Source organism: Thermomyces lanuginosus (genome assembly GCF_041956635.1).
Source record: "Thermomyces lanuginosus strain ATCC 200065 unplaced genomic scaffold VTN49scaffold_28, whole genome shotgun sequence".
Taxonomy (NCBI): domain Eukaryota; kingdom Fungi; phylum Ascomycota; class Eurotiomycetes; order Eurotiales; family Trichocomaceae; genus Thermomyces; species Thermomyces lanuginosus.
Window position 1 is genome coordinate 635,444 of NW_027192362.1, and position 23,575 is coordinate 659,018.

The 23,575-nt window shown below is 54.0% G+C and overlaps 14 protein-coding genes across 14 annotated transcripts; 6 read left to right on the top strand and 8 right to left on the bottom strand.

The window, feature by feature from the left end:
* Positions 1–47: 47 nt before the first annotated feature.
* Positions 48–562, top strand: VTN49DRAFT_3347 (uncharacterized protein; the record flags this gene model as incomplete). The annotated part of the gene is made up of 2 exons (XM_069411173.1): positions 48–174; positions 411–562. The coding sequence occupies 2 exons, from the start codon at positions 48–50 to the stop codon at positions 560–562; spliced, it is 279 nt and encodes a 92-aa protein (XP_069268625.1).
* A 71-nt stretch (positions 563–633) lies between these two features.
* VTN49DRAFT_3348 (uncharacterized protein) lies at positions 634–1,482 on the top strand (the record flags this gene model as incomplete). The annotated part of the gene is made up of 3 exons (XM_069411174.1): positions 634–690; positions 753–1,213; positions 1,266–1,482. The coding sequence occupies 3 exons, from the start codon at positions 634–636 to the stop codon at positions 1,480–1,482; spliced, it is 735 nt and encodes a 244-aa protein (XP_069268626.1).
* A 242-nt stretch (positions 1,483–1,724) lies between these two features.
* On the top strand, positions 1,725–2,480 carry VTN49DRAFT_3349 (uncharacterized protein; the record flags this gene model as incomplete). The annotated part of the gene is made up of 1 exon (XM_069411175.1): positions 1,725–2,480. The coding sequence occupies one exon, from the start codon at positions 1,725–1,727 to the stop codon at positions 2,478–2,480; it is 756 nt and encodes a 251-aa protein (XP_069268627.1).
* A 245-nt stretch (positions 2,481–2,725) lies between these two features.
* Positions 2,726–4,111, bottom strand: VTN49DRAFT_3350 (uncharacterized protein; the record flags this gene model as incomplete). Its single annotated transcript, XM_069411177.1, has 2 exons — positions 2,726–3,001; positions 3,056–4,111. The coding sequence occupies 2 exons, from the start codon at positions 4,109–4,111 to the stop codon at positions 2,726–2,728; spliced, it is 1,332 nt and encodes a 443-aa protein (XP_069268628.1).
* Positions 4,112–4,350: 239 nt separating this feature from the next.
* VTN49DRAFT_3351 (uncharacterized protein) lies at positions 4,351–6,621 on the top strand (the record flags this gene model as incomplete). The annotated part of the gene is made up of 1 exon (XM_069411178.1): positions 4,351–6,621. The coding sequence occupies one exon, from the start codon at positions 4,351–4,353 to the stop codon at positions 6,619–6,621; it is 2,271 nt and encodes a 756-aa protein (XP_069268629.1).
* Positions 6,622–6,908: 287 nt separating this feature from the next.
* On the bottom strand, positions 6,909–8,123 carry VTN49DRAFT_3352 (uncharacterized protein; the record flags this gene model as incomplete). The annotated part of the gene is made up of 1 exon (XM_069411179.1): positions 6,909–8,123. The coding sequence occupies one exon, from the start codon at positions 8,121–8,123 to the stop codon at positions 6,909–6,911; it is 1,215 nt and encodes a 404-aa protein (XP_069268630.1).
* A 286-nt stretch (positions 8,124–8,409) lies between these two features.
* On the bottom strand, positions 8,410–9,057 carry VTN49DRAFT_3353 (uncharacterized protein; the record flags this gene model as incomplete). Its single annotated transcript, XM_069411180.1, has 1 exon — positions 8,410–9,057. The coding sequence occupies one exon, from the start codon at positions 9,055–9,057 to the stop codon at positions 8,410–8,412; it is 648 nt and encodes a 215-aa protein (XP_069268631.1).
* A 514-nt stretch (positions 9,058–9,571) lies between these two features.
* On the bottom strand, positions 9,572–10,340 carry VTN49DRAFT_3354 (uncharacterized protein; the record flags this gene model as incomplete). Its single annotated transcript, XM_069411181.1, has 4 exons — positions 9,572–9,710; positions 9,765–10,055; positions 10,109–10,253; positions 10,304–10,340. 4 exons carry the CDS (start codon positions 10,338–10,340, stop codon positions 9,572–9,574), a joined length of 612 nt encoding a protein of 203 aa, XP_069268632.1.
* Positions 10,341–10,633: 293 nt separating this feature from the next.
* On the top strand, positions 10,634–11,343 carry VTN49DRAFT_3355 (uncharacterized protein; the record flags this gene model as incomplete). Its single annotated transcript, XM_069411182.1, has 2 exons — positions 10,634–10,708; positions 11,152–11,343. The coding sequence occupies 2 exons, from the start codon at positions 10,634–10,636 to the stop codon at positions 11,341–11,343; spliced, it is 267 nt and encodes an 88-aa protein (XP_069268633.1).
* Positions 11,344–11,357: 14 nt separating this feature from the next.
* On the bottom strand, positions 11,358–13,445 carry VTN49DRAFT_3356 (uncharacterized protein; the record flags this gene model as incomplete). Its single annotated transcript, XM_069411183.1, has 1 exon — positions 11,358–13,445. One exon carries the CDS (start codon positions 13,443–13,445, stop codon positions 11,358–11,360), a length of 2,088 nt encoding a protein of 695 aa, XP_069268634.1.
* A 288-nt stretch (positions 13,446–13,733) lies between these two features.
* Positions 13,734–14,612, bottom strand: VTN49DRAFT_3357 (uncharacterized protein; the record flags this gene model as incomplete). The annotated part of the gene is made up of 2 exons (XM_069411184.1): positions 13,734–13,929; positions 14,587–14,612. The coding sequence occupies 2 exons, from the start codon at positions 14,610–14,612 to the stop codon at positions 13,734–13,736; spliced, it is 222 nt and encodes a 73-aa protein (XP_069268635.1).
* A 587-nt stretch (positions 14,613–15,199) lies between these two features.
* VTN49DRAFT_3358 (uncharacterized protein) lies at positions 15,200–16,304 on the bottom strand (the record flags this gene model as incomplete). Its single annotated transcript, XM_069411185.1, has 3 exons — positions 15,200–15,444; positions 15,496–15,842; positions 15,919–16,304. 3 exons carry the CDS (start codon positions 16,302–16,304, stop codon positions 15,200–15,202), a joined length of 978 nt encoding a protein of 325 aa, XP_069268636.1.
* Positions 16,305–16,609: 305 nt separating this feature from the next.
* On the top strand, positions 16,610–18,146 carry VTN49DRAFT_3359 (uncharacterized protein; the record flags this gene model as incomplete). The annotated part of the gene is made up of 3 exons (XM_069411186.1): positions 16,610–16,652; positions 16,704–17,202; positions 17,258–18,146. The coding sequence occupies 3 exons, from the start codon at positions 16,610–16,612 to the stop codon at positions 18,144–18,146; spliced, it is 1,431 nt and encodes a 476-aa protein (XP_069268637.1).
* Positions 18,147–18,420: 274 nt separating this feature from the next.
* Positions 18,421–21,036, bottom strand: VTN49DRAFT_3360 (uncharacterized protein; the record flags this gene model as incomplete). The annotated part of the gene is made up of 2 exons (XM_069411188.1): positions 18,421–20,103; positions 20,164–21,036. The coding sequence occupies 2 exons, from the start codon at positions 21,034–21,036 to the stop codon at positions 18,421–18,423; spliced, it is 2,556 nt and encodes an 851-aa protein (XP_069268638.1).
* Between the last annotated feature and the right edge of the window lie 2,539 nt (positions 21,037–23,575).

Below are 23,575 nucleotides of genomic sequence, written 5' to 3' on the forward strand. Positions count from 1 at the left end.
CTTCAGTCTGATTCGTTGGTTGGTCTTGGATCTGTTTGATGGTTGAGATGACCGGTGACGGGGATCATGGGATTTGCATTATGGCGTTTGGGGCTTTTTTTCTTTTCCACAACTTCATGGCTCAGCATGTTGGTTCTGGCGGCTTCTACGGATCCATGATTGGCCTTAAAGCATGTACTATACAGCTGGGATATCGTTTAGGATGCATAGAAATAGAATGGATTCGTGCACCCCATTGGTTCTTGCTCTTGGAGTTCGTAGTCTTCTGATTGGTTAATCTGAGACACTAAAGCTTGATGACAAAGCATAGAGTCACGTGATACGTAGTTGATCGCCACGGCCAAGGAATTTCTCCGCTTTTACATTCCGCCCTTTTTGAAGTAGGCTGATCTCAAGTCCTTCGTCCTAAGCTTCTGCAAGCAACTTGTCATCTCGAGCCCGTTCCTGCGCTCTTCAAACCTGTTCCGAGAGATTCCTAGGCGATAATTCTCTTGAATACGATTCATCAATTCATCGATACCGTCGAATTCGTCACCATGGAGTCCAGACTCAATTCCAGTAGTAATACGAATTATCAATACACCTTCGACGCCAATGCTCCAAACAGTGTGCTCGCCAGCTGCTACGTAGTGGATGCCCGCCGCCCCACGGGCGTCGCGGGCTTCCATTACTGCACTACCCTTGGGGCCGGTAAGATCCGCTCGATAATAAATCTTATCCAAGACATGCACTGATATTGATTGAATTGCCAGGAGCCCGGTGGTATCCCTGAGGTCCCCTCGGGCAGTAAGCAGGACGTGTCAAGTCCTCCCCTTCAGACCTCCGCCAGGCTCCGGGCGGAGGAGGTCTGGCCGCGCCACAAGGGATTCCGGTCCTCGGGGGAGGCAGCGCAAACCATCACGGAAGAGTGTGAGAGGCTCTTCTGCGACACGCTATCGGCGTTGTTCCGCGGTGAGGGAAACCGCCGACAGCGGAAGTCGCTGGCGATGGGTGCGTTCCGGCGCAACAACAACAACAACAATCATTTGGGGCCAGACCAGGAGCGAGCCGATATAAGCCATGACAATGGCGGCCACGATATCGATGTTTGGTTTGAATTGTGGGATTACGCGAACGACGCCATCTACCGTGGATTTGCTACGGAGGCCCGTGGCGAGCGGGCTCTGTTTGTGTTTTTTGACGAGCATACTTCGAATCATGGGGTCAAAAACGGGTGAGCATGGCATACGAACCTGAAGATGAAAAAATAATGCTGACGACTGTAGGTTACTGGCACTGTTCGAGTTAGCCGACATGGAGCCATTCCGATGTTCGCAGGTCGTGGCCTGCGTCCCGCGGTCGGCCGACCCTCTGGGACGTGGGATTGTCAGGAATCTGGGCTGGTGCGGGTTCTCTCTGACAACGCTTGAACCATGGATGACTCCGGGAGATCGAGGACCCACCATCAGTGAGGATTGGCTTTTTATGGTGGCTGATGTGTGATAATTCGATCCTTAGTCTGGCGTTAGGAGGTTATTCTTTAAATTTGCATTCGCTATTAAGCTCTATCTTTAGCCAAGAATTTAAGTACCGAGGGTAGCCATCTGCATAACGTCATCTGACCATTGGGCGGGACAAAGCGGAAGTCAACTCATCATCGATGCCTCACGCAATGTAGCTGTGTTCTCTATAAAATCAAGAGGATCCGGAATAAACAGCAGCATGGTCAGAGTTCCCTCACCACCATGACCCCTCCTCCATCTGGACCGATCAGCAGCCATCTCCATCTCCCTCCGCTGTCCATCTTTCCATCGTTTCTCTTCCGGGTACCATTCCGGCACCATAAATCTAAGTCTAGTACTGCTACTGCCACTAATACCTCGAATCAAAATAACAACAATAACAACAACAACTTCCCCCTCACCTCCCACTCTTCCTTCATCCGCTGCGCCCGCTGCGCCGCCCACATCTGCTTTACTTCACAAATCATCAGCAAGGGCTTCACGGGACGGCACGGCCGGGCGTACCTGGTCTCCGCGGACCCGGTCTCCCCCACCGCGCCGTCACCGACCGTCACGGCACCGCAAAACACATCCCTGCCCAACACGTTAACCCAGCGGGCTGTCTCGCGGCAGCTTGTCACTGGTGCCCACACCGTGTGCGATATCAGCTGTGTGTTCTGCGGCAGCGTGCTCGGGTGGAAGTACCTCGCCGCCGAGGACGAGTCGCAGCGGTACAAGGTCGGGAAGTTTATCCTCGAGAGGAAGAAGATTGATGTTGCGTCGTGCTGGGGGGAGGGTGATTTCGGCAGCGGCAGCGGGGAGGATTGGCTGGATGATGACGGTCTAGAGGGGAATTACTCCTACCCGGCTGGACCCGGCGGAGACCACCATCAGATTGAGTTTGATAGTCAGGATGAGGATGAGTGTGAGGATCTCTTTGCGGGGGTATGGTCACCGGCCAGAGCGGAGATGAAGAGGAGGAAGAGCCGCAAGCTGTGATGAGTGAGGCTGGATCTCTATAACGATCTCTGGATGATTTCTCTTTTTGCTTTTTCTGGCGCTGAGGATAGTGATACCCATCTCCAAGATTGGCACCTTTGATTTTTCTTTCATGTACGCGGTCAATGATCAGATAATCTTAATGCAAGTCATAACAAAGCACTAGTTAATACACAGTCCAAAGTCGTACATACACTAGCAATAGATAACCTAACTAGAAACTCGAACTTTTGGGTATCATCGAATCATTCCTCCGTCTTCGCCTTCTTCGTACTGTCATCCGTAGCATTCGCCTCGTCGTCTTCATGCGGCCGTTTTCGATCGCTGCTGGATGGCCCGCTTGCTGCCTTCTTCTTCCGTACAAGCGAGGACAGATCGTTGGCTTTCTGAGAAACCTCTTCCAGGCTCGTCTTCTGCTCGACGGGCTTGCGGCCGAGCACCTCATCCAGAATGCCGTTGAGTGCGCTGCCATTTTGGGATTTGTCATTTGACGAGATCGGTGGACGACGCAGATCGGCAAGCTGTCAGAGTTAGTAACGTTTCTACACCATCAACGATAGAGGAATAATACTCACCCGCTGTTCCATATCAGATACAATCTCCTTGACATTCTCAATTTTCCGCCGCGCTGCATGCACCTCGCCCTCCTCTGAAATTTCGCCGTTCTTGATCTTTTCCTCCTCCTGCGCCATGCGGAGCTTGCAGCTCTCGATGGCCGTTTCCATGTGCTTCACGGCCTCTTCTCGCATGGCAGTGTTGACGACCGTCGGCTTTGTCGCATCTGCCGACTTTTGCTCCTCGCCCTCGCCTGGCCGCTCAACAGAGGCAAACTCCAAAGCGAGGGACAGCTTGTAGTGGCATTCCGCCACCGAGGGGTCCTCCAGCGGGTAGAGCGCCTCCTTGAGCTCGAGCGCCGAGCGCAAGTCGTCGACCGCGTCATTGAAGTGCTCCGCCTCCAGCGAGATCTCCGCCTGTAGATCGTAGATGTTTGCCAGACGTTCCTTGATGGGTCGCACTTCTGGCGCAATGCCCTTGCCCTTGCCCTTGTCCGTGCTGCTAGCCTCTAGCTCTTCAATCTTTCGCAGGGATAGAACCCGCGCAAGATCGAGCACTTCATAGGCGTTTTCAAATTCCTCTTCATCGTCCTCCTCCTCTTCTTGTTGCTCTCCCTCCTCTTCTTCATCTTCTGAATCCGATGCCTCAAAGTTCTCATCCCCGGAGAACTGAAACAGTTTATTATTCCCTTGCGCCTTGGCAGCAGACTCCAAATCGCCCTGACTACCTGCCGCGGAGATCGCCGCCTTGATCAGACCCTCCTTGGTTGCAGCGGACTTGGATTTGTCCTGCGCGGCCGTCGTCTCGCTCGTGATTTTCGAGCCCAACACATCGCTCTTGCTCACCGCCACGTTGTAGAGTGCCTTGCCGTACGCGTACAGCAGGTCGGCATTCTCAACGGCCATTTCACCGTTGAGCTGTGCCTGAATCTCGGTCGCTTGCGAGTAAAGTTCCGCGGCGGCTTCATAGTCCCTGATGGCGTCTTTGGCAGCGGCCTTCTCGGTCAGGTCCGCGAGGCGCGCGCGGAGCTCCTCCTGGGAGGTTTCCTTTGTGTCGTTGTCTTGTGGAGAGCTCATCTTGTTCGGTGCAGAACTTCGTGTCGTAATTGTCAAAACTGGTCGCGGTGGTTGAAGAACTGATAACTATTGCGTTCACGACCTTAATTGAACTACCGAATCAGGATTAGCGTAACCCAGCAAGCGCGTCGCGCGAGCTTGACGCGCCGCAGCGAGATTGCGGAATGCGATAAAATAGAGAAAAGACATGGGCTTTGTAATGGAGTAAAGGTGCTGGATTCAACCACGAGTCCGCCGATATGGACCGCATAAATTCCATCTTTCCAACCCGGTCCGCAGCCGACGGCGACGTCGCACCATCCTCGTCGCCAGCATTCGGCACTCCAGTACACCCTGTTCGCTCATCAACATCAACACGCAAGCCGAACAATAATAACAATCTCCTCCCCGGCAAGAAGACATCAGCATCGGTTCTACCGATTATTCTCCCACCAGCGACGCTACGGCCAATCGCATTTCGTACGTTCACACGCAAACACAACCTGACCATCTCGTCGAACACGCTGCAGCTGCTAGCGACGTTTATCGGGAAACACTGCGGGTCGAAATGGCGCGAGGAAGGACTTGCCGAGAAGGTCCTGGACGAGGTCGCCAAAATGTGGCGGAAGAATGGCGGTGCGGTCATCGTGGAGGAAGGCAATGGCGCGTCGATAAAGGCGATCCTGCAGACGCTGGAGGGAAGCATGGTCGGCGGCAGGATTGTCGGGCCAGGGAAGACGGCGTCGGCTGAGCGAGACCAAAATCCGTTACTACGCGGGCAGGATGTTGCTATGGATGGCGGGATCGTTGCCGGTCATGCTGACTCCCAGCAAGATGACAACGCGGAGGAGACGGAGCAGGCGAGCGACCCGCGACGGTGGCTCAAAGTGATCAGCGCCTTTGAACAGCCGCGATTGACATACAACGCAACGAAGAAACACTTTGAAGTGATTTCGACACCGCCATCTCTATTCCCGGACCCGTCGCATCAGCACGGGATGTGGAAGGATCGCTACAACCTAGTCTACCAGCGCATTCTGCGCAATGAATCCTTTCAGGGCTCAACCCTATCGGTCAGTTTATCGGATCGACCGACGTTCAAGCTGACCCAGATCACGAATCTCCTGGGGCGAAGCGGCTCCTCACATCTATTACTCGGCTTACTATCAATATCGCCTGCAGGCGAATTATCCCTGACAGATCCAACGGGGAGTATCGTGCTGGATCTGACGCATGCGCGTGCTGTGCCGGAAAATGGCGCATGGTTCGCACCCGGCATGGTCGTGCTTGTCGAGGGGATTTACGAAGAGGAAGAGGTTGTCCGGGGGTCCACGCTGGGCGGCAACAGCGGTGTGGGCGGAGCGATTGGCGGGCGGTTCATCGGGATTTCGATCGCGGGACCGCCATGCGAACGGCGTGAAGTCACGCTAGGCCTGAGCGCCGGCCGCGGGTCTAGTGATGACAACAACGTGATTGGCAGCAACAGCGGATTTGGCTGGGTCGACTTCCTCGGCGTGGGCAGTGAGAGGTCGCAGGGGGCTCGCATGCGGCGACTCGAAGCGCGGTGTCGCGCCGCAAGTTCACGACAGCGGACTACGATGGTGATCGCTAGCGAGGTGCATCTCGACCAGATGGTGACGCTCGAAGCTCTACGCAGTATGCTCGCCACGTACGCCGACCTCCCCGCGGACGAGCTCCCGATGGCGATCATTCTGCTCGGCAACTTCGCGTCCGTACCCGCGCTAACCCTGGGTCAGGGCGGCCGCGCCACCAGCGTCGAATACAAGGAGTACTTTGACACGCTGGCCGCCGTGCTAGCAGACTACCCAACGCTCCTGCGGCATACAACCTTCATCTTTGTTCCCGGTGACCACGACCCGTGGGGGTCGGCGTTCGCAGCTGGCGCAGCCACTGTGATCCCGCGCGAGCCCGTTCCTGCGCTGTTTACGTCGCGCGTGAAGCGCGTCTTTGCCTCTGCCCAGGGCGACGCCGACGCCGGAGTCATCTGGACGACCAATCCGGCGCGCGTGTCGCTGTTTGGGCCAGTCCATGAGCTCGTTGTGTTCCGGGACGACATGACGGGGCGGTTCCGCCGGAGTTCCGTTCATCCAGGCACTGCTCTCAACTCGGAAGAAGCAACAGAGCCGACAGCAGATGCAGATGCGGTGCCTGACGACCAGCTGCAACAGCAACAAGCACAACTCCAAACCACGACGACCACAAGCGAGTCACATACACAAACCACGGCACGCAAACTCGTCAAAACCGTGCTCGACCAAAGCCATCTCTCTCCCTTCCCGCTCTCCACACGCCCCGTGCTTTGGGACCATGCCTCAGCGCTGTCGCTTTACCCGTTGCCGACGGCGCTGGTCCTGGCGGACGCGGAGGCGCCTCCGTTCGCCATCACGTATGAAGGATGCCATGTGATGAACCCTGGGCGTTTAGTGCCCGTAGGCCGCAAGGGGGTGAGCCGGTGGGTAGAGTTTGATGTGTTGAGGAATCGCGGGAGAGTGAAAGAAGGGAAGTATTGAATCTTTCTCTACCTTGTATGTAGTAACTACCTACCTAAATAATGAATGATGTTACGATGGTATGGTTCAAATTGAATGACCTTATTACGTAGGTACTGACGGAGAATCGATGTGAAGGAATGAGTTCTGTGATGAGCACTCTCATGCATAGGTAGCGGCCAGAGGCATATACGTACTAATTACCTGCGTAATATAATCCATCGGTCAGTTCTGCGATTGCAAATCAGCCATTTCGTATTCCACCGCAGAGTATTATGCACAGCGGAGTCTTGATTTGAAGATGGAGCTCAAAAAAAGCTGCAGAACATCGTACTCGATATCCGTCGTTCGAAAGCTGCATTAGGAGGACGAGGTTCGAGTTCGTTAGAGGATTGACTCAGCCTCTTTGGTCCTTTCCCTGCATTCTGAGGATCCAAATTAGGTTTTGGACGGCAACGGATAGAAGTATCTGGATAATTTGGTCCCACTGCCTTCTCCATTCCATCCGCGGCCCGTCGGTACATTGCTTCTGCCTCTCTGCACTGCCTCCTGTTTTCAAGGATTCTGCCCAGAATAACAACGCTGCAGAGTGTCTTTGAATGATTTGGGCCAAGCGTTCTCTCTAGGCCATCGGTAGCCCGTCGGAGTAGTGCTTCCGCTTTTTGGTGCTGCCCTTGTTTTGTCAGGGTGAAGCCTAGGGCAGAGATGCTGGCGAGAGTATCAAGATGATCGGCTCCCAGCACCCTCTCTCGTCCCTCCAGTGCCCGTCGATACATCGCTTCCGCCTCTTCGTACTTTCCCTGCTTTTGAAGAGCGGCCCCCAGGTTGTTGGCGTCGAGGAAAATGTGCGGATGGTCGGGTTCCATGATCTTCTCTTGCCCTTTCAGTGCCCGTCGATACATTGCCTCTGCCTTTTCGTACTCTCCTTTCCTTAAAAAAAGGTTCCCCAGGTTGCAGACACTCGAGAGAGTGCCTGGATGGTCGGGCCCCAGAGCCCGCTCCCGTTTTTCCAGTGCCTGTTGATGAATCGTCTCTGTCATTGCGTACTCGCCTTGAGCTTCAAGGATGAGGCCTAACTGACTCAACGTGGTAAGGGTATTTGGATGGTCGAATCCCAGCACTTTCGTATATCGCTCCGGTGCCCGTCGATACAACCTCTTCACCGTTGCATAGTTTCCTTGACCCTCAAGGGCGCGGCCTAGATCGAAGGCGCTAGCGATTGTGTCAGGATGGTCGGGGCCCAGAATTTCGTCTCGTACTATCAGATCCCGTCGATGCATCATCTCCGCTTCAGGATACTGACCCAAGGTATGAAAACTGTGACCTGCTTTAGCAAAAAGTCTGCTGATCTTCCCGAAGGGCACCGTCATGTCACGCTCGAGAATTCGCCGAACATGTGGAAGAAAGTCCACCCATATCCCTTTGTTATTATGCTCAGGAATTGGGAAAGCCTCCTCGACACGTTCTATCACCTTGTCTGTCCACTCTTCAAGCTCTCCTTGCTTGTCTAGCCAGATCAACATAGCGAGTTGAACCAGTCGGTGGATGTCGTACGTGTCCGACTCTTCTCTTTCAGTAATAAAAGCGTACGCCTTCAACGTCCCAAGGGCATCTTCTGCCTCTAGCGTCCAGGCATCTGGGGGAAGGAGGGATCGCGGGGATAGCTTTTTCGCTCAGGAAACTCATGAATTTCAGATAACTGACAGCCAGAGGATCATGGTCTGCAATCTGGTGAAAAGAGATAAACCACGTGGTAGGCAACCGGATTTTGCTCTTTCTTATATCTATGGAGATCTTCAAAATTCCTGCTCAGCAACTCGGCCGTATACTTGTCGCTTTTCTGGTAATACTCAAAGACTTTTTCGTCGAGATCTCTATCTGGGCCATATACACCGAGGCTTGCCCAATGGCCAGAGGCAAGTAGCTGAGAACGTCAAGAAGCTTTGTCGTATCCTCCCGATTGCTCATTTGACTCTCTTTCAGATGCATCTCCAAGAATCGGAAGCCTTCACTCTCGCTCATTCCCTCGACCGTTAAAATGTTACTCGTTGGGACATCGAGCTGCAGCACGACCTCGCGATTTCGTGACGTGAAGAGCAGGGAGCCTTTCCTGCTGAACGGGAGATAGCAGGCAAGACTGTCCCTACCGCTGAAAAGGTCAGGGTCGTCGGCGTTGTCAACGATCAAGAGCCAGCTGCCCGCCCTTTCATCACTCAGAGCCTTTTTGACGAGCTCTTCAACGTCCGCATTTTCGTCGTTGATCCCGTCAATGCCCAGCGATTCGCCGATGTTTCTGTAGGCGTTTCTCAAGCTGATAGAGTCAATGGCTGCAACCCAGAAAATGGAGCAGTCAGAGTGCTTCTCGCTGAGTCGATAAGCAACCTCGAGGGCGATCTGGGTCTTGCCGATGCCTCCTAGGCCGACAACGGCAGTTCTTTGACAGTCATCGCGATCCATATTGGGCGGAATGGTTGCAAGAAGCTGTTCCATGATTGATTCTCGACCGAGGAAATTCTTGTTCCTCCCGAACGGTACAACAAAATGCCTCGGTTCCTGGAAGGCGCGGCCGAGGAGGTTGCAGATGAACTTCTTGATGGGCCATTCGTTGTCGGCCAGATAATTATGGGTATGTGCTGAAATTGTGCTGGCTTTTTCCCAGTCCGACAAGATTATATCTTCCAGCCCTCGATCAACATTGAACCGAACATATTGGCTACTGCCTCGAAATTGATTATTTATACGGCGAGCGACTCTTCTGGAAGATAGTGCCATATTCCTAAGCGCTTCAGGAATCGATGCAGGGGAATCTCTGATGGATACAACGTCACCAAGGCCTGTACTAATGCTCAGGATTCGCATCTCGCGTCCCGGAAATTGCTTTCGTGCCTCCTGAACTATGACTTCGCAGGGGTTGTTGTACCCAAAAGAGGCATCGACAAGTTCGATGTCGTCTCGACCAAGTCCTATCGACTCAAAAGAAACCAACCGCTGCTGACGTGGCCCGCGCGACTTCCCAAATGCTGCATGACTCGAAGGCAGCTGATGAGTCGTATGTCTTGAAGAGGGTCGGGGGAGCATCAACATCGCCCTTAGTCATTGCTAAGACGGCCCTGTGATGTATAAGCCCATACTGGTCGTTTTATTTCTGCTGGAACCTGACATACGTCTTTGTACATGTTCCGTCACGAAAAGGCATATTCTGATGCGGGCATGCCGCAGCGGTCGACAGGTCTCCGTGCCGACGGTCTTTACATTCGTTTTCCGGACAATATTTTTTGATTGTCGATTTGATTGCATCCTCAAGGCATCCAGCTGAGAAGACAGGGCCAAATGGGATAGCCATAGTTGAATTGCTCGTCGATTCCCGTGTGAATACCTGACTTGCGAACTCACGGTACGCTTGCATGCACTCATTAATCGTCATGCCCAGCATTCCGAGCATGATTGCAGTGGTTCTGTCCACTGGTTAACGGAGTCATATGAACTACGAGTAAACGGCAGACGTCACCCTCCAGTGCTTGTACCCCCAATCAAATCGAAATACTCGCATGGTCGGGGGGGGTAGAGAACGCGCAGTTTCTTTTCTTCGCGAATTTTTTCCATGATGTCCTCCAGGATAAGGAGAATTGAGAGGCCGTAAATCCCGTCGCCATCTCATTTATGGTTAGCAAAGCCAAACAATTTGAGGCGTTGGGAACTATACCAAGCGAGAGAATCCTGAGTGGTTCTTGTGAAGCCATCGCGGTTCAGCTCGATCCGATGTGCAGATACGTAGAATTGTTATCGTTTCAGCTTTCAGAAGTGAATCCCGTGTCAGCACCTTGCGAACACTCCGTCGGTTCTTATAGCCGACTCCAGCCTGGAGCCCTTTCTCCCCAAAATCAACCAATCTCGCCTTCATCAACAAGGCTACGCTGCAGAACATTGCGGGATACGAGCTTCCAGCATGTCGATGTCGCTGATTTGCTCACCACCACACTCGAAGCATTTTGACAAAAGGCTTAACTGGCTTTCAGTTTCCGAGGGTAAGCCAATGAAGAGGCGGGCCACGGGCCGTTCCGAGGCCTCCGACTTCCAGGACCTCATCTGTGGAATGATATTGAAGCAAGTCTGTCAACCTTAATTAATTAAACTATACCGGGGGGTTGCATGGCAGGAGCAGTCACACGATCGAGCATGCATGCGTTAATCGTATGGAGTTGTTCCGACACGAGATAGGCAATAGGTTAGAAGTCAGTCCATTATCAGAATCCGTGGCACATTTCTTGCATCAGGCACATACCTAATACGGGTCAGGTCTTCCACTAATAGTAATCGAACAGTCGTTGCGGTAGAGTCAGAGTAGCTTCTCTTGACATCCGGTGATATGAGAGAACGTATTCAGGAACTCACCTGGTCCCTTAGATAGCTGGCTCTATCTATGCGTGTACCTAGCTGATTGCTCCGATGTCGCAAGCTCCAGGTCATTGCGGGAGCATTCGTCTCTATATGTTCATCCTGCCTGGCCAAGACTGGAGTATGTACATTTATGATTCAATTCAAACTACCTAGACTCGGAAGACCAGAGCGAGACGGATGCAAGGGAGCGTATGTATGCAAGTGAGAACAGGCTTTAAAAACTTTAGACACAAGGAAAATAACAAACACTTTACATGCAAGAGAATGAAGCAAACGATGAACACAGACAACACTCGCTATGCTCAATCAATCTATGCAGAAGAATCAAAAGGATCCAAAAGTTAAACAGAAATCAAAGCTTAATATGCCACACCGTAACCCCGTTGAGGATGTTCCTCCGGACTCGGGCTTCGCGACGGCGTCTGGATCAGACGCGTGGTGCTGGCATAGCGCGAATGCCGGGCGGCGTTGGTCGGGACATGATCGCGGTAGGGCTCATAAGGGCCCGTCATGTTGTACTTGCCCATCATGTCGCTGTCTGGGGCTTTACGCGGTGCGCCATCAAGGAGGAGGGAGTTGCGGGCATCCATGGCGGTGAGGTTGTCGCCATCATCGTCGTCATCATAGGACTTGCGCTTCTCGCGCAGCTTGGCATGCGGGTTCTTGCGCAGGCACATGATGAGGGCGTTGACGGCGATGAGGATGGCGAGCACGCCGGTCAGCGTCGACTGCACGGCGATGAGCACGATACCCGTGACGGTCTGCGTGGTCTGCGACATGCCCAGCTCCTCAACAAACACCAAGATGCAAATGACGGACAGCACCCGCACGACCTGGATGCTGATGTTGATCCACTGGGAGGACTTGGCGACGTACGGTCGGTGCCACAGCAGCAGAATGAGCATCAGGGCCTCGACGATCAGCTGGCCGACGGTCTGCACCATGCCGTGTCCGTCACCGCCAGCGATAATGCAGCCCTTGGCAAACATGTACACGATGGCCGGAATGAAGATCCACCAGTAGTCGCGCTTGTACGCATCGTAAAACATGCTGTACCGCCGCCAGATCTTGTCATCCTCGTACAGCACCGCCGGGTCACCGTTTCGCCCGCGATACCGCCGCGCCAGCAGCACAATCCGGATCGTGAAGAACAACAAAACACCTGTAAATGCAACCAGGGTCACCGCCGCCAGCAGCTTCGCCGCCCACGAATCGCCCCGAATGAACTGGTAGATGCAGTAGAGCACCCAAATTCCGTAGACCACCAGGATCAAGTTGACAATCGTCCGCGCCATCATGCCCCAGTAGTGCTTGCGGAAGTTCTTCAGGCTCGACGGGAAAGACCCAAAGAGCGCCCACACCTCCAGAATCACTTTCAACAACAGAATGCCCACGGCGATCGCGGCCACGACGACTGCAAAGAATAGCAGCACCGTCATGAACGTGTTCGACTTGGGGATGGACAGCTCCTCCACGTATCCCTGGACTCCCTTGACGACGTGCATCACGCCGTCCTCCTCCGTGTTGTCATTATCCCGAGCATAGAGGAGGCTTCGCTGGAATACGTGGCCCAGAGCACGCTTCGCGAGCGCGCTGGCGTTCACTTTGCCATTGTCATGCACCAGATGCGCCTTGAGGAGGAATTCATAACTGTCAGCAGTCAGGTTGCCGCCTGTGTCATTGCGGAATCGGTCAATCGACAGCTGCATGCTGCGCCAGGGGATCAAGCCGGCGCTAAAGCCAAAGTTGGAGGCAAAGTTGCGGTACACGTCCGGATATTGCACACTGAGCATCCCGTTGGTCGCCATGCTCTGGAACCAGCCTATCACATCGGCGAACCCGGGACCTGATGCGTGCGCGCCGGGGTACGCGGCGGCGGTGAGTGCCGACAGACCGCTAGCCGCCAACGCCGCACCGGCAATGCCTACAGCCACGTACGAGACGGCGGCAACTTTTGTCGTCCTGCCGTTGGTCACCCCGGACAACAGACAGGCCACCTCGTCTCCGCTATCGACCGACTTGAGGACCAGCCGGGCATTGCCTTGTAGATCCGGCACGGCGAAAGCGACAGACGGGATCATCTCGGCATATTCATCTGGAATCTTCTGCTCTCCCTTGGCCTGGAAGTGGCCCTGAGGGATGGGACACAGCTGCTCGACCTTGGTGGCCTCATCGCAGGGATTGAAGTCTTTACGGTAGACCTCGTTCCCATAGGCTTCGAAGAACAATGACGCTTCGACTTTTTGTGATTTTTGGTTGGTGCCGGCGATATCGAAGCTGAGCGTTTGTGTGTCGCGATTGTACTGTAAGTTAAACCTTTCCACCGTGACTTCCGAGTTAGCCGAGCACATCTTGAACCCGTCGTTCTTCAGGACGTCCCCGGCCCATGCTCGGGGGGCGAGGGCCAATAGAGCCCCCGCGGCCACCGCGGATTTCTTCAATAGCATGGTGAATCTCGGCGTGTCAATCGAATCACTCGGCGTCTATAAACTCGGCGAGGCGTCAAAATGCAAACGAGTCGTGTCCAATGCAACGTAATCCAGGAATTAAATGACTGTATCGAGAAAAAAAACTTTTTTTATCCGGTCAATGGGAGTCCCTGAGACCTCCCATTGACGGACCGCCGAAGAGAAAAAAAAAGGAGAAACGAAAACCCGGCAGGATCAACCTGCGTATCGAACGTAAAATTGAGCCGTCAACGAGAGAGAGAAAAGAGAGAGCTTTCGCACGGGAAATTAGCGGGAGCTGACGCCGCTAGGATCGTCCTGAGAGGAGAGGACGCTATGAGGGAGACATGAGTCGCGGCGGCCGGAATTTCTCACGCGAAAGAATACCTTTGAAACGAGCGACGCAAGGAGCAATGCAGAGGAGGAATTTTCAGGACAAAGCAAAGAAAGCGGGGGACAAGAGAGAGACTGAGAGAAAATGCTTCTGCAGGGTTCAACGAGAGACAGCGTGTGAGAGAATTGGGAACATGAGACGACGAGCTCTCTCAGAACCTTGGTGTTGCGATGCGAGCCCAAATACGGGGGGTCCGCTCAGCGCTGATTAGGGCCCCAATAAGGGTTGAATTAGGGCTTCCTCTAGCCTATTTTCGGATTAAGTAATCCCTAGAGATCGCGCCAAGTGGGGGACCAGTCCGAGACTATTTGCTGTTATTTTGTTATGGACCCCGCCAAGCCGATGGGCAGCTCCAGGCGAGCATCGAAGCACCAAGATGATGGGCTGCAGGGCCACCGCCACTGTTTGATGTTATGTCTCGAATGCGCCACAGTGGGATGGGCGAAGTGTCTGGACTCTGACGTGGTATTTTGCTGGCCCAATCCTGGACACGGTTACTTGTTCCTGCGCTGGCTGGGTCCGATGTACACCGCGGGAAGGGCAAACTCCAGTTGACCGATCGCGCAGAGACCAGAATGCCAGGAACAGGACAAACGAGGTCCGCTCAGGGGTAGTCTTTTTGGCTTCGAGAGGCGATGATCCCGAGGGAATCTGCCGTTGGCATACAGAATCATGCATTCTAGACCCATCGACCAGTGGACCGTTGTGCTTCACTTAGAAGCTCACATGCGTGCTGGTTCAACGTACGTAAGCGCTCCATGGGAGGGCTGCATCGAGTCATCCTCGGTGGATCGATGGATCGATAAACTATGTCGAAGATTTTTAAGCGGGTGAAAGCGCACGGAGCGTATTGGCACACACGCAAAATGGAATTCCATTTTTTTATGCGGTTGTCAGCAGACGCGTCATCCTACTGGATTCACCGGACACCGAGAGAACTCAAGAATAGAAAATTCAATAGTCGTCGCATCGTAGCGTATCAACAGGGTATGACTATTGTTCGGCCGTGCTGCCGTCTGAACCGAGATCCAGCCGGGCCATTCACGAAATTACTGTAATCTCTCGGATTTCTGGGTTCCTGGCCCATGCGTAGTCCACCGGAACCCACAACTTCCACATGCGGATATAAATGGTAATCCACGAGGGGGGCATGATCACGGGCTTGGTTCGCGGTAAATAATGCCGGGAGCATGTGCAGAACACGGCAACGCCCCGGTGCACGTGAGGGTTGTCCATAGCAGTATGGAGCCCATGCACTGGCCGCGATGGATTTAACCTAGTTCAATCGTAAACCTACGATTCAGTGCGGAGTAGAAGGATTGCCCGTGCAGCGGCGTAAGTAGGCTAAGTGATGAATGGCTCATTTCTGCGTAGCCTTCACTTGCTGCTCCCGATAAGCAGCACGCACACTGCGGCTGCCTCCGAGCTTGGGCCCACGACGTCGGGTATCAGCCTGGGCCTGGTTGCGGGTGGTCCGCGATCTTGCCATCCGACGCCGGGTTTGAATGGCTTCCAGGAAATCCCGTCGGAATTGCTCCGCAATGCGATCGTCGGCGGCCTGATCGTCCTGTTCGGGTTCCGGCTCGGGTTCGTCATAGACGTCGACTGTTATTGTCGTCAGCAACAGTTGCGCTGTGTGGGGATGAGTGCACATACGTTTGCTCTCCCGCAGCACCTCTTCGACCAGACGATCTCGCTCAATATCCGCACTCGTCCGCCGTCGGTGGCGTCCACGCGAATCAGCTGGCCGATTCTCTGGCGACGGTGATCGCTTGCCGGCGAGTCGAGCAGTAGCTTCTTGCGTCCGAGCAATGTTCTGCAGCTTGGCCTCCTGCCCCAGATCAACCTCGTGCAGCTTGCCCAAGGCAGCTGGTTCGCGCAAAGGAAGCTGCTGCGTATCGGCGGCAGCTTGCGCCTGATCGCTTCCCGCTGCGCGACCAGCGTTTTGTTCGGCCAAATTGCGGTTCTGACGCTTGGCCAGTTCTGTTTCTATATACTCCATCCTTATATTGTTAGTAGACGCCACTATGGACTTCCTGTCCCCTCTTACGGGAAAGAAGGAGGGAGGTGAAGCCATACATGTGCTTGTTTACGTCCACCTTTAGATCTGTATGCGGCGTAAATCGGTCCAGGCGTTCCTGGATAATGTCCGCCTCAGTCTTTTCTGATTCCATTTCCGTGGCAGAGCTGGCGTTTTTCGGTTTCGATTCGGCGGAGAACTCGATGCCGCCACGTCGGGGTCGATGCGGTTTTCGTTGGCGTAGAATACTGGATACCTCAACGTCATTCTCGTCGGCCGGAGTCCGCGATCCGGATGGAGGCTCTGTGGTTTGCACTGAGGGCTGCGCCGTGTCGGGGCTTGGAGAGAGGAGCTCGCTGGGCTCCTCGGCGCGTTTGCGGAGATGCTTTTGGCGCTTGACGGGACGGAAGAGAACTTCTGGGGTCGGGCTGGCATCGGCTTCCATGATTTTTAGTCCTAACGGGACGTAAATCAGAGTAAAGATAGTAGTGTGAGCATGAAGAAATTAAGTCAGAGAGGAATAAAATCTGTAGTGGCGGAGAATCGCATTTGTTTTTTTGGAGCTTCTGTGAACCAAGAGTTGAAGATTTGAACCTGATCCTCCTCGGTGTTGACACCAGATTTTCCCTCCAGTCGCTCTTTTTTTTTTATCCCTTGTCATTGATTTCATTTATGCACCGCTTAGTCGGTTGATAGTGTCCCAGCGCAATCTCCCCCGTTAATCCAGGTCGCGCCGGAGAGCACTGCGAGATGAACCCGTCGGTGCCGCCGTCCACGGCGGAATACGGTGGAGGTAAACCTTTCCTTTTCGCAGAGAGTGGCAGGGAAGATGCTGACCGATCAGATGAGGTATCTGCCATCGTCCTCGATCCCGGCTACGCAACGACGCGCGCCGGCTTCGCAGGCGAGGACACGCCGAAATCGGTGATTCCCACGTACTACGCGCGCTACAAGGCCGGCGAGACGGACAAGATCATCTATGGCGACGACATCTACGTGACGCCGCGACCGGGCATATCGATCCACAATCCGTTTTCGCGGGAGGGCATTGTTGAGGATTGGGACGCCGCGGAGAAGCTGTGGGAGTACGCATTCACGTCGCGACTCACTGGCAGCAAGCAAGGGAATCCGCTCTACAATGGACTCAACAGCGACGTGCCAGAGGGGGAGTTACCGACGGAGATGGAGGTGGATCAGGAGGAGAAGCCGCTGGGAGATAGCCCGCTGCTGATGACAGAGTGTGGCTGGAATCCGCCCAAGGCGCGCGAGAAGACGATCGAGATTGCGATGGAGAACTGGGGGACACCGGCATTCTATCTGTCGCGGAATGGGGTTTTGGCCGCGTATGATTCCTTTACGCATCCCTACGCAGGAGTATGGCTGGCTAACATGGAGCAGATTCGCGGCAGGCAAATCCTCAGCCCTGGTCATTGACATTGGCGCGTCCAATATCTCCGTCACCCCCGTGCATGACGGCATGGTTTTGAAGCGCGGCATCCAGCACTCTCCGCTGGGAGGCGACTACATTTCGTCGCAGGTCCGCGCGCTGTTCAAGACCAACTCGCCCCAGCCCATCACTATCACGCCGCACTACCTCGTTGCGTCTAAAACCCCCGTGGAAGCTGGACAGCCAGCCCAGGCAACATATCGCGAATTCCCGCCGGAAAAGGCCCCCGACGCGTCCTTCCGGACCCTCGTCGAGGAGCGCACAGTGACCGAATTCAAAGAGTCCGTCGTGCAAGTGTGGCCGGGGCCAGGCCGACTGAGCGCCACAGGTGCCAACGGGACCTCGAACGAGGAGCTTGCGAAGAGTACTCCAGGCCGGCCATTCGAGTTCCCAGACGGCTACAACCAGGTCTTTGGCGCGGAGCGGTACCGCGTTGTGGAATCCCTCTTCGACGCCAAAGCCTACATCGCCGACCCAGACGCGTCTTCTTCGCCGGAGTTCCCCGCGCCCACGCCCGCGCAGACCTTACCGGAACTCATCAAGGCCGCGCTCAATGGCGTCGACGTGGACATCCGGCCACACCTGCTCTACAACGTCGTCGTGACGGGCGCATCCAGCCTACTCTACGGGTTCACCGACCGGCTGAACCATGAACTCACCACGCTGTACCCGAGCCCGCGCATCCGCATCTCAGCGGCGGGTAACACTACGGAGCGCAAGTTTGGTGCGTGGATCGGTGGCAGTATCCTGGCGAGTCTGGGCACGTTCCATCAGATGTGGATCTCCAAGAAGGAGTATGACGAGCATGGGCCGGGGATTGTTGAGAAGCGGTGCAAGTGATCCATGATTCTACTTTGGTTGTACCATTTGTATGGAATCAAAGAATCGAAAAATAGCTCGAGTCCTCGATATTCAGATTACCAATATATAAACATGATGAGACAAAAACCAATGCTGCCATGGCAGGGTATAGTATATACCACGTAGACTCCAGCATGAGACAGACGAGACACACATGCAATGCATACAAATGAAACGATCGACTAGTTCCCAAGGAAAGGATTGTTCCCGTTTCACACCCAGAGAGACACAAAGAAATAAAACAAAATGAAAATCACGAAAAGAAACTTCCCAACCGCATCACCTTCTTCCCCGCACCCAGCGCTGACCGAAACGCTTTGAGTTTCGACTTCTTCGCCGCATCGTCCGAGGAATCCGGGCGGTGACGGGTCGAAGTTGGCGAGGAAGGAAACGTGGGACTCTTGTCCCAGAAGTCCGTGGTGATGGTGGCTCGATCAATGGAAATGCCCAGGCCTAACCGGGTGCGACTTTCCTCCGCTTCCGGGTTGGAGGTAAAGGGTTTGAAGCGTTTGAAGGATTTCTTCCGAGTGGTGGCGGTAGTAGTGGTGGTAGCGGTGGATTTTCTGCTGACATTGGACAAGGTGCGTCGGGGGGTTAACAGTGGTGACGGCGGCAATGGTGGTGGAGGAAAAGGGAATGAGGCAGCAGGGTTTGGAGGATTATTTGCGGGCTGTTGTTGTGACGGTTTCTCTTGAGTCACAGTGCGAACAGTGCGAATGGATGCGGCCCTGGACTGAGGAGGTGAGGGATCCGCAGGTAGCTCTTGTGGCGGGCGCTGTCGTTGATAATACTGCTGCTCCGGTTGATGCTGTTGTAATTGCAAAGGCTGCGGGGGAGTTTGCTGATGCTGCGTCATCTTGCTGGACTGCGAGCCCGATCGCCGTGGCTTCTTCGGCAAGCTAGGTGTGTCGTCCTCAAGCATCATGTTGACTGACCGTACCGACTCTCGGCGCGACGAGCGTCGCCTGAAGAGCGAGGATTTGCTGTTGTTCTCTCCATTGCTGAATAACTGTCGCGCCTCGTTGATGATATGCACCGATTTGCGCTGTTGCTCTTGTAGCAAAGACTTGGTCTTGCTCTGTCGTTGTTTTCGCCCCCATTTCATCGTGAACATCGACTTCACATCCGTGTCGGGAACGTCGTTGCCCGCGCCACCCTCAGAATGCTGTGGTGGCAGTGGCGGCATCGGCGGCAGCGCGGTGATGCCCGAATCCAGTTCCTGGATCTCAGTTGTGACGGTTCGGAAGCTCCGAACGCTCACGGCATCAGCGGCTAGGCTTTGCAGTAGCTGCTTCGTATCGATAGGGCCATTCTCCTGGGGCAGCGCGTAGTTGACGGTGCTGAAATTGTCGCGGTCATACTCCGACCCGAATGACTTCTCCTCGGGGTCGGATGAAGAGCGATTCGCGTTCAACGAACCATTGGGCGACCGGTCTCTCGCAGCGAGAGGAAACCGGAACTTGTTTGAGCTTTTCATGCTATCAGCACTTTGCTTGGTTCGAGACAGCCGCCGTGAGATGATGCTTCGTTTGTCAGACGTCCGACTCGAGATGGACGCCGACCGCCCGTGGAAAGTGGAATTTGTCAATGACGGCGACGGGATGGGCTCTTGAACTGTCGGTATGTTTTGCGAGCTTTGTTCGTATCCGTTGCCCATCCCGACGTTGGGCGAGCCGCCACGTCCTTGGACAAGAGCCGTTTGTGATAACGACGGCGAGTGGGTTCGGAGTTCGGCATTTTCGAGGATAGACTCTAGGTTGCTCTCTTCACTTACGGACGGATTCAACCGGTGATCAGACGTAGTTGTAGTCCTGTCTGATGTTGGGGAACGGGGATAGGTCTCCGGCAGATTTTCCGACAGCATTGCTATCCTGCGAGCCCTCTCTTCCATGCTGATTACATTGTTGTCTTGCTCCTTGTCTTCCTCCTGCGTGGGCTACAAGACAAACGTCAGCCAATAACATTCAGTTGTTATTGGACCCCAAGGGTAACATACCTTGTCCATGCGGCTAACAACGCCGACTTGCTCCTGCATGTAGGTGACAACCTGGTACAGCTGGTTCAGCACTGTGGCCAGCTTTCGAGATTTCCTCTCCAGTCGCTCAATTTCCCGCCTCCAGCCATCCACGTTGCCGATCATGGCCTCGTAGACCGCGGCATGCACTTGCTGCTGGTTGTTCCAATGCTTGCCCAATTCATGCAGGTAGTGCCGCAGCATCCGAATGCAGCTCTTGGCCTTGTCGATATCCTTGAGCGAGTCGTTCATGACCAAGACGGAGCGCTGGATGATATGCTCGACGCGCTCGTTGTCTTTGATCACCGACAGCCGAAACTCGCGGTCTCGGAGCATGTCATGAAACAGGCCGAGGCGCTGCAGTGGCGTCTGTAGGTACTTGATCCGCTCGGTGATGTCGTCATAGGCGAGGTTGAAGTCCTCAGACGTGCGTTCGACGAAGCCGTCGAACTCGGCTACATGCGTCTGCAGAATCTTCACCACCGCGATGTCCGACTTGGCCAAATCGTTGACCATCAGGTGCAGGCCAAAGCATATTTGCGCGACCAGCTTCCATAGTGGATGGAACCGCTCCCCAGGCCGTTGGCACCAGCGACGGCCACAGAGGCGTTGGTACGGTTTGTCCGACAACACCTCATTTCGGCGCGTCCGGGCGTCAATGTCCACAATGTACTCCTGCGGTGGTCCGTTTGACTCGGCGATGGATTCCTCAAAGGGTCCCTGAAGCTGTGGCACCGGGTGCTTTGGAGCGCGGTCGGATTTGTTCATTTGGGATGCCGTCTCAACGTTCTTCCGGGCAGGCGAGCCAGGCGATGCAGCGGCCAGCTGCTGCTCGCGGCTTGCAATGCCGGGCATTCTTGTGTGTTCAGGATTGTACGTTCAGGGACACTGATTGTTTTACTCTCGAGGTGTTCTTGATGGGCTTCGAATCTCAACACGCTGAGGACATGGGTGGTCCTTGCTTCACATGGCCCTTGAATCGAATGGCCCCAACGCCCGCACACCGGCACGACTCCGCAGGATTGCAGAGCGCGGCCAATTGGGAGAGCTGTTTACGCGTGAGAGGATGACACCACCGGAAGGAATAACCGATGTTCGTAGCGCAGCCGCAGTTGAAGGGGAGCGAGAACAGAAAAGTAATGCTTCAAGTGAGCATTGTGATCACACGAAGGAACCCATTGACACGGGAGAACACGAGGCAAGGACGGAATGACTCCCCGTTGTGCCATCGATATTAAGTTTAATATCCAGCATGTCACCAAACGATCAACACCAAAGCTCTAGGCCCTTGGCCCCTGACGGGCGAGGCTAAATTGCAGTAAACCAAGTGTTCGTGCATCCACCCTGCATCATCGCTTTCCATTCGACCTATCAACCCGCAAGAACGACACGATTTCCAACGATTCCATAGGGATCGATGATTCAAGTTGCTTTCCCCTCCCAACGGAAGCCAAGGGGCAGTTTGAGGGCCTTGGACTGGTTTCTCACGACGGGGCAATTGGTTTTACTCTAATGGGTTAACGGCGTCAATTATCGCGTAGCGCCGAATGCAGCGGATGGTGTGGTGGACCCATTTGCCTTTTGGCCCGTCCAGCGGCGGCTCACTTCAGCCTCGCTGTTTACTCCGTACTGGATCTATCATCGTTAGCTGAGGTCCCAAGAACTTCCAGAAAGCAAGTTTGGAAGATTAGGTTCACGCAGCGGTCGATCCCGAATTTTTTTTTGACAACCATAGTTCACAGACCATGAATGTACTAAGTCGACTGCGAAGAAGCAAAGCGTTGATTTAGTTTGCCTCCTGCGTCGACATCAATTTGAGTATATGAAGTGAGGGTGAACCGCCCGTTCCTCTTGGATTCCTGGCCCCATGGGAACGTGCGTGAGTGGACTCCGTGGAGGGCTGGGCCTGGCGGGAATGCCGGGAAAAGCCTTGGGAAAATCGGCCCGATTTCATCCAGGTAAGTTAACTGACCAATAGCCTTCAGTAGTCTTTCTGCGTTAACTTCTTTGGGAAGGAATATTCCAGGAACGGTTAAGTGTAAAGATAAAGTTGAAACGTTACCATCCTCTCACAAGGTGATTTGCTTGGCGTTTGTGGATCCACAGTCTTAAAAAAGCCACCTCCTGCTGTTTATGGCTAGTGAGAATTTCCACGTTGCGAAAGAATGGAAAGTGATCGGAAAATCATGCCTTATCAATTGCCACTCTCGGCCCCCGCCCTAACCCAAAGAGAAAAGCATGCCCCTCTTTGAGTCTGGTAGGTTTACGTACTTTATCTGACCAGTCAGCTCCATCGGCGATTCCGGCCGAACTATACCACTCTATGCAATTCCAGCTTCCAGGTAATTCTGGCAGATCCATCCAGTTGTCGACTGCCATAAGCCATGCATCAAGGTACATTTTAATTGTGCACACTCAACAGTTGTGAACTCAGGTGGATCGCACATCAAATCCAGGTTTATGGAGTCATATGCAGCGAGTCTGCTGATCTCGATGACTCCTTGGCAACGAATGCCTGTTGCGTTGCAACACTTTGGAGGAGAGCTCTTCCGCCCCCAACTGACAAGCTCATCCTTCATGACAAGATGATATCATCCAAGATGCTCGCCAGTCCCTGCTTCGCATCGTAGCATCTATCCCCGCTCTGGTTTGTATCTTCCAAATACCCCGCAAAGGCCGCCCATTCTGGGCGTTCTATGCAGGGTTGTCTCTGAGGACCAAGGAATGTTGAATCTAGGAATCGAATACTTGGCGCCCAGTAACTCCGGACCCTGATGCCTTTTCAGTAGCTTTGCGAGAGTCGCGAGACTCGCGACAAGTTTTGCTACTTGAAGCTTGGACATGTCCAAGAGCCGTATTAGCCGAAGTTCCGGTCATTTGGTGCAGCATTTGGTTGGAGCAACATAACCTACCTCTGGCCTTAAATATATATATACCGGGACAAGACCGATGATGGATGGCTTTGATCTTCAATTAATGTCACTCTAGCGAGTTTGAACCAACAGTGGCGTCAATAAAACCTGCGTATTCTTGCGTAAGCTCCATAAGCGTATCCACCACTTGCATCAAAACTCTCAGCCAAGTAGGCAGAGAATGAAAGCGCATGAAGGCGCATAATCTTTCTCGTATTCGACCCAGAACTTTTTTGGTCATGGATGCCTCAGTCATGGTGTTCTGCCTCAGGCATCAACGACGCGTCGGGACGCGTGCACGCCTAGCTCCAAGCTCTGTCCGCGATCGACCCGTTGGTGCCTACACGAACCAGACTCCTGGATCTCTGCAGTTAAGACAATCGAGTACGTACAGACAGCCAGTCCAAGGGGTTGGCTGCCTAAATCAATATATTCTTTATCAACGCAATTGATGCTATTTCATTCCTCTCTGAGAATTCTGT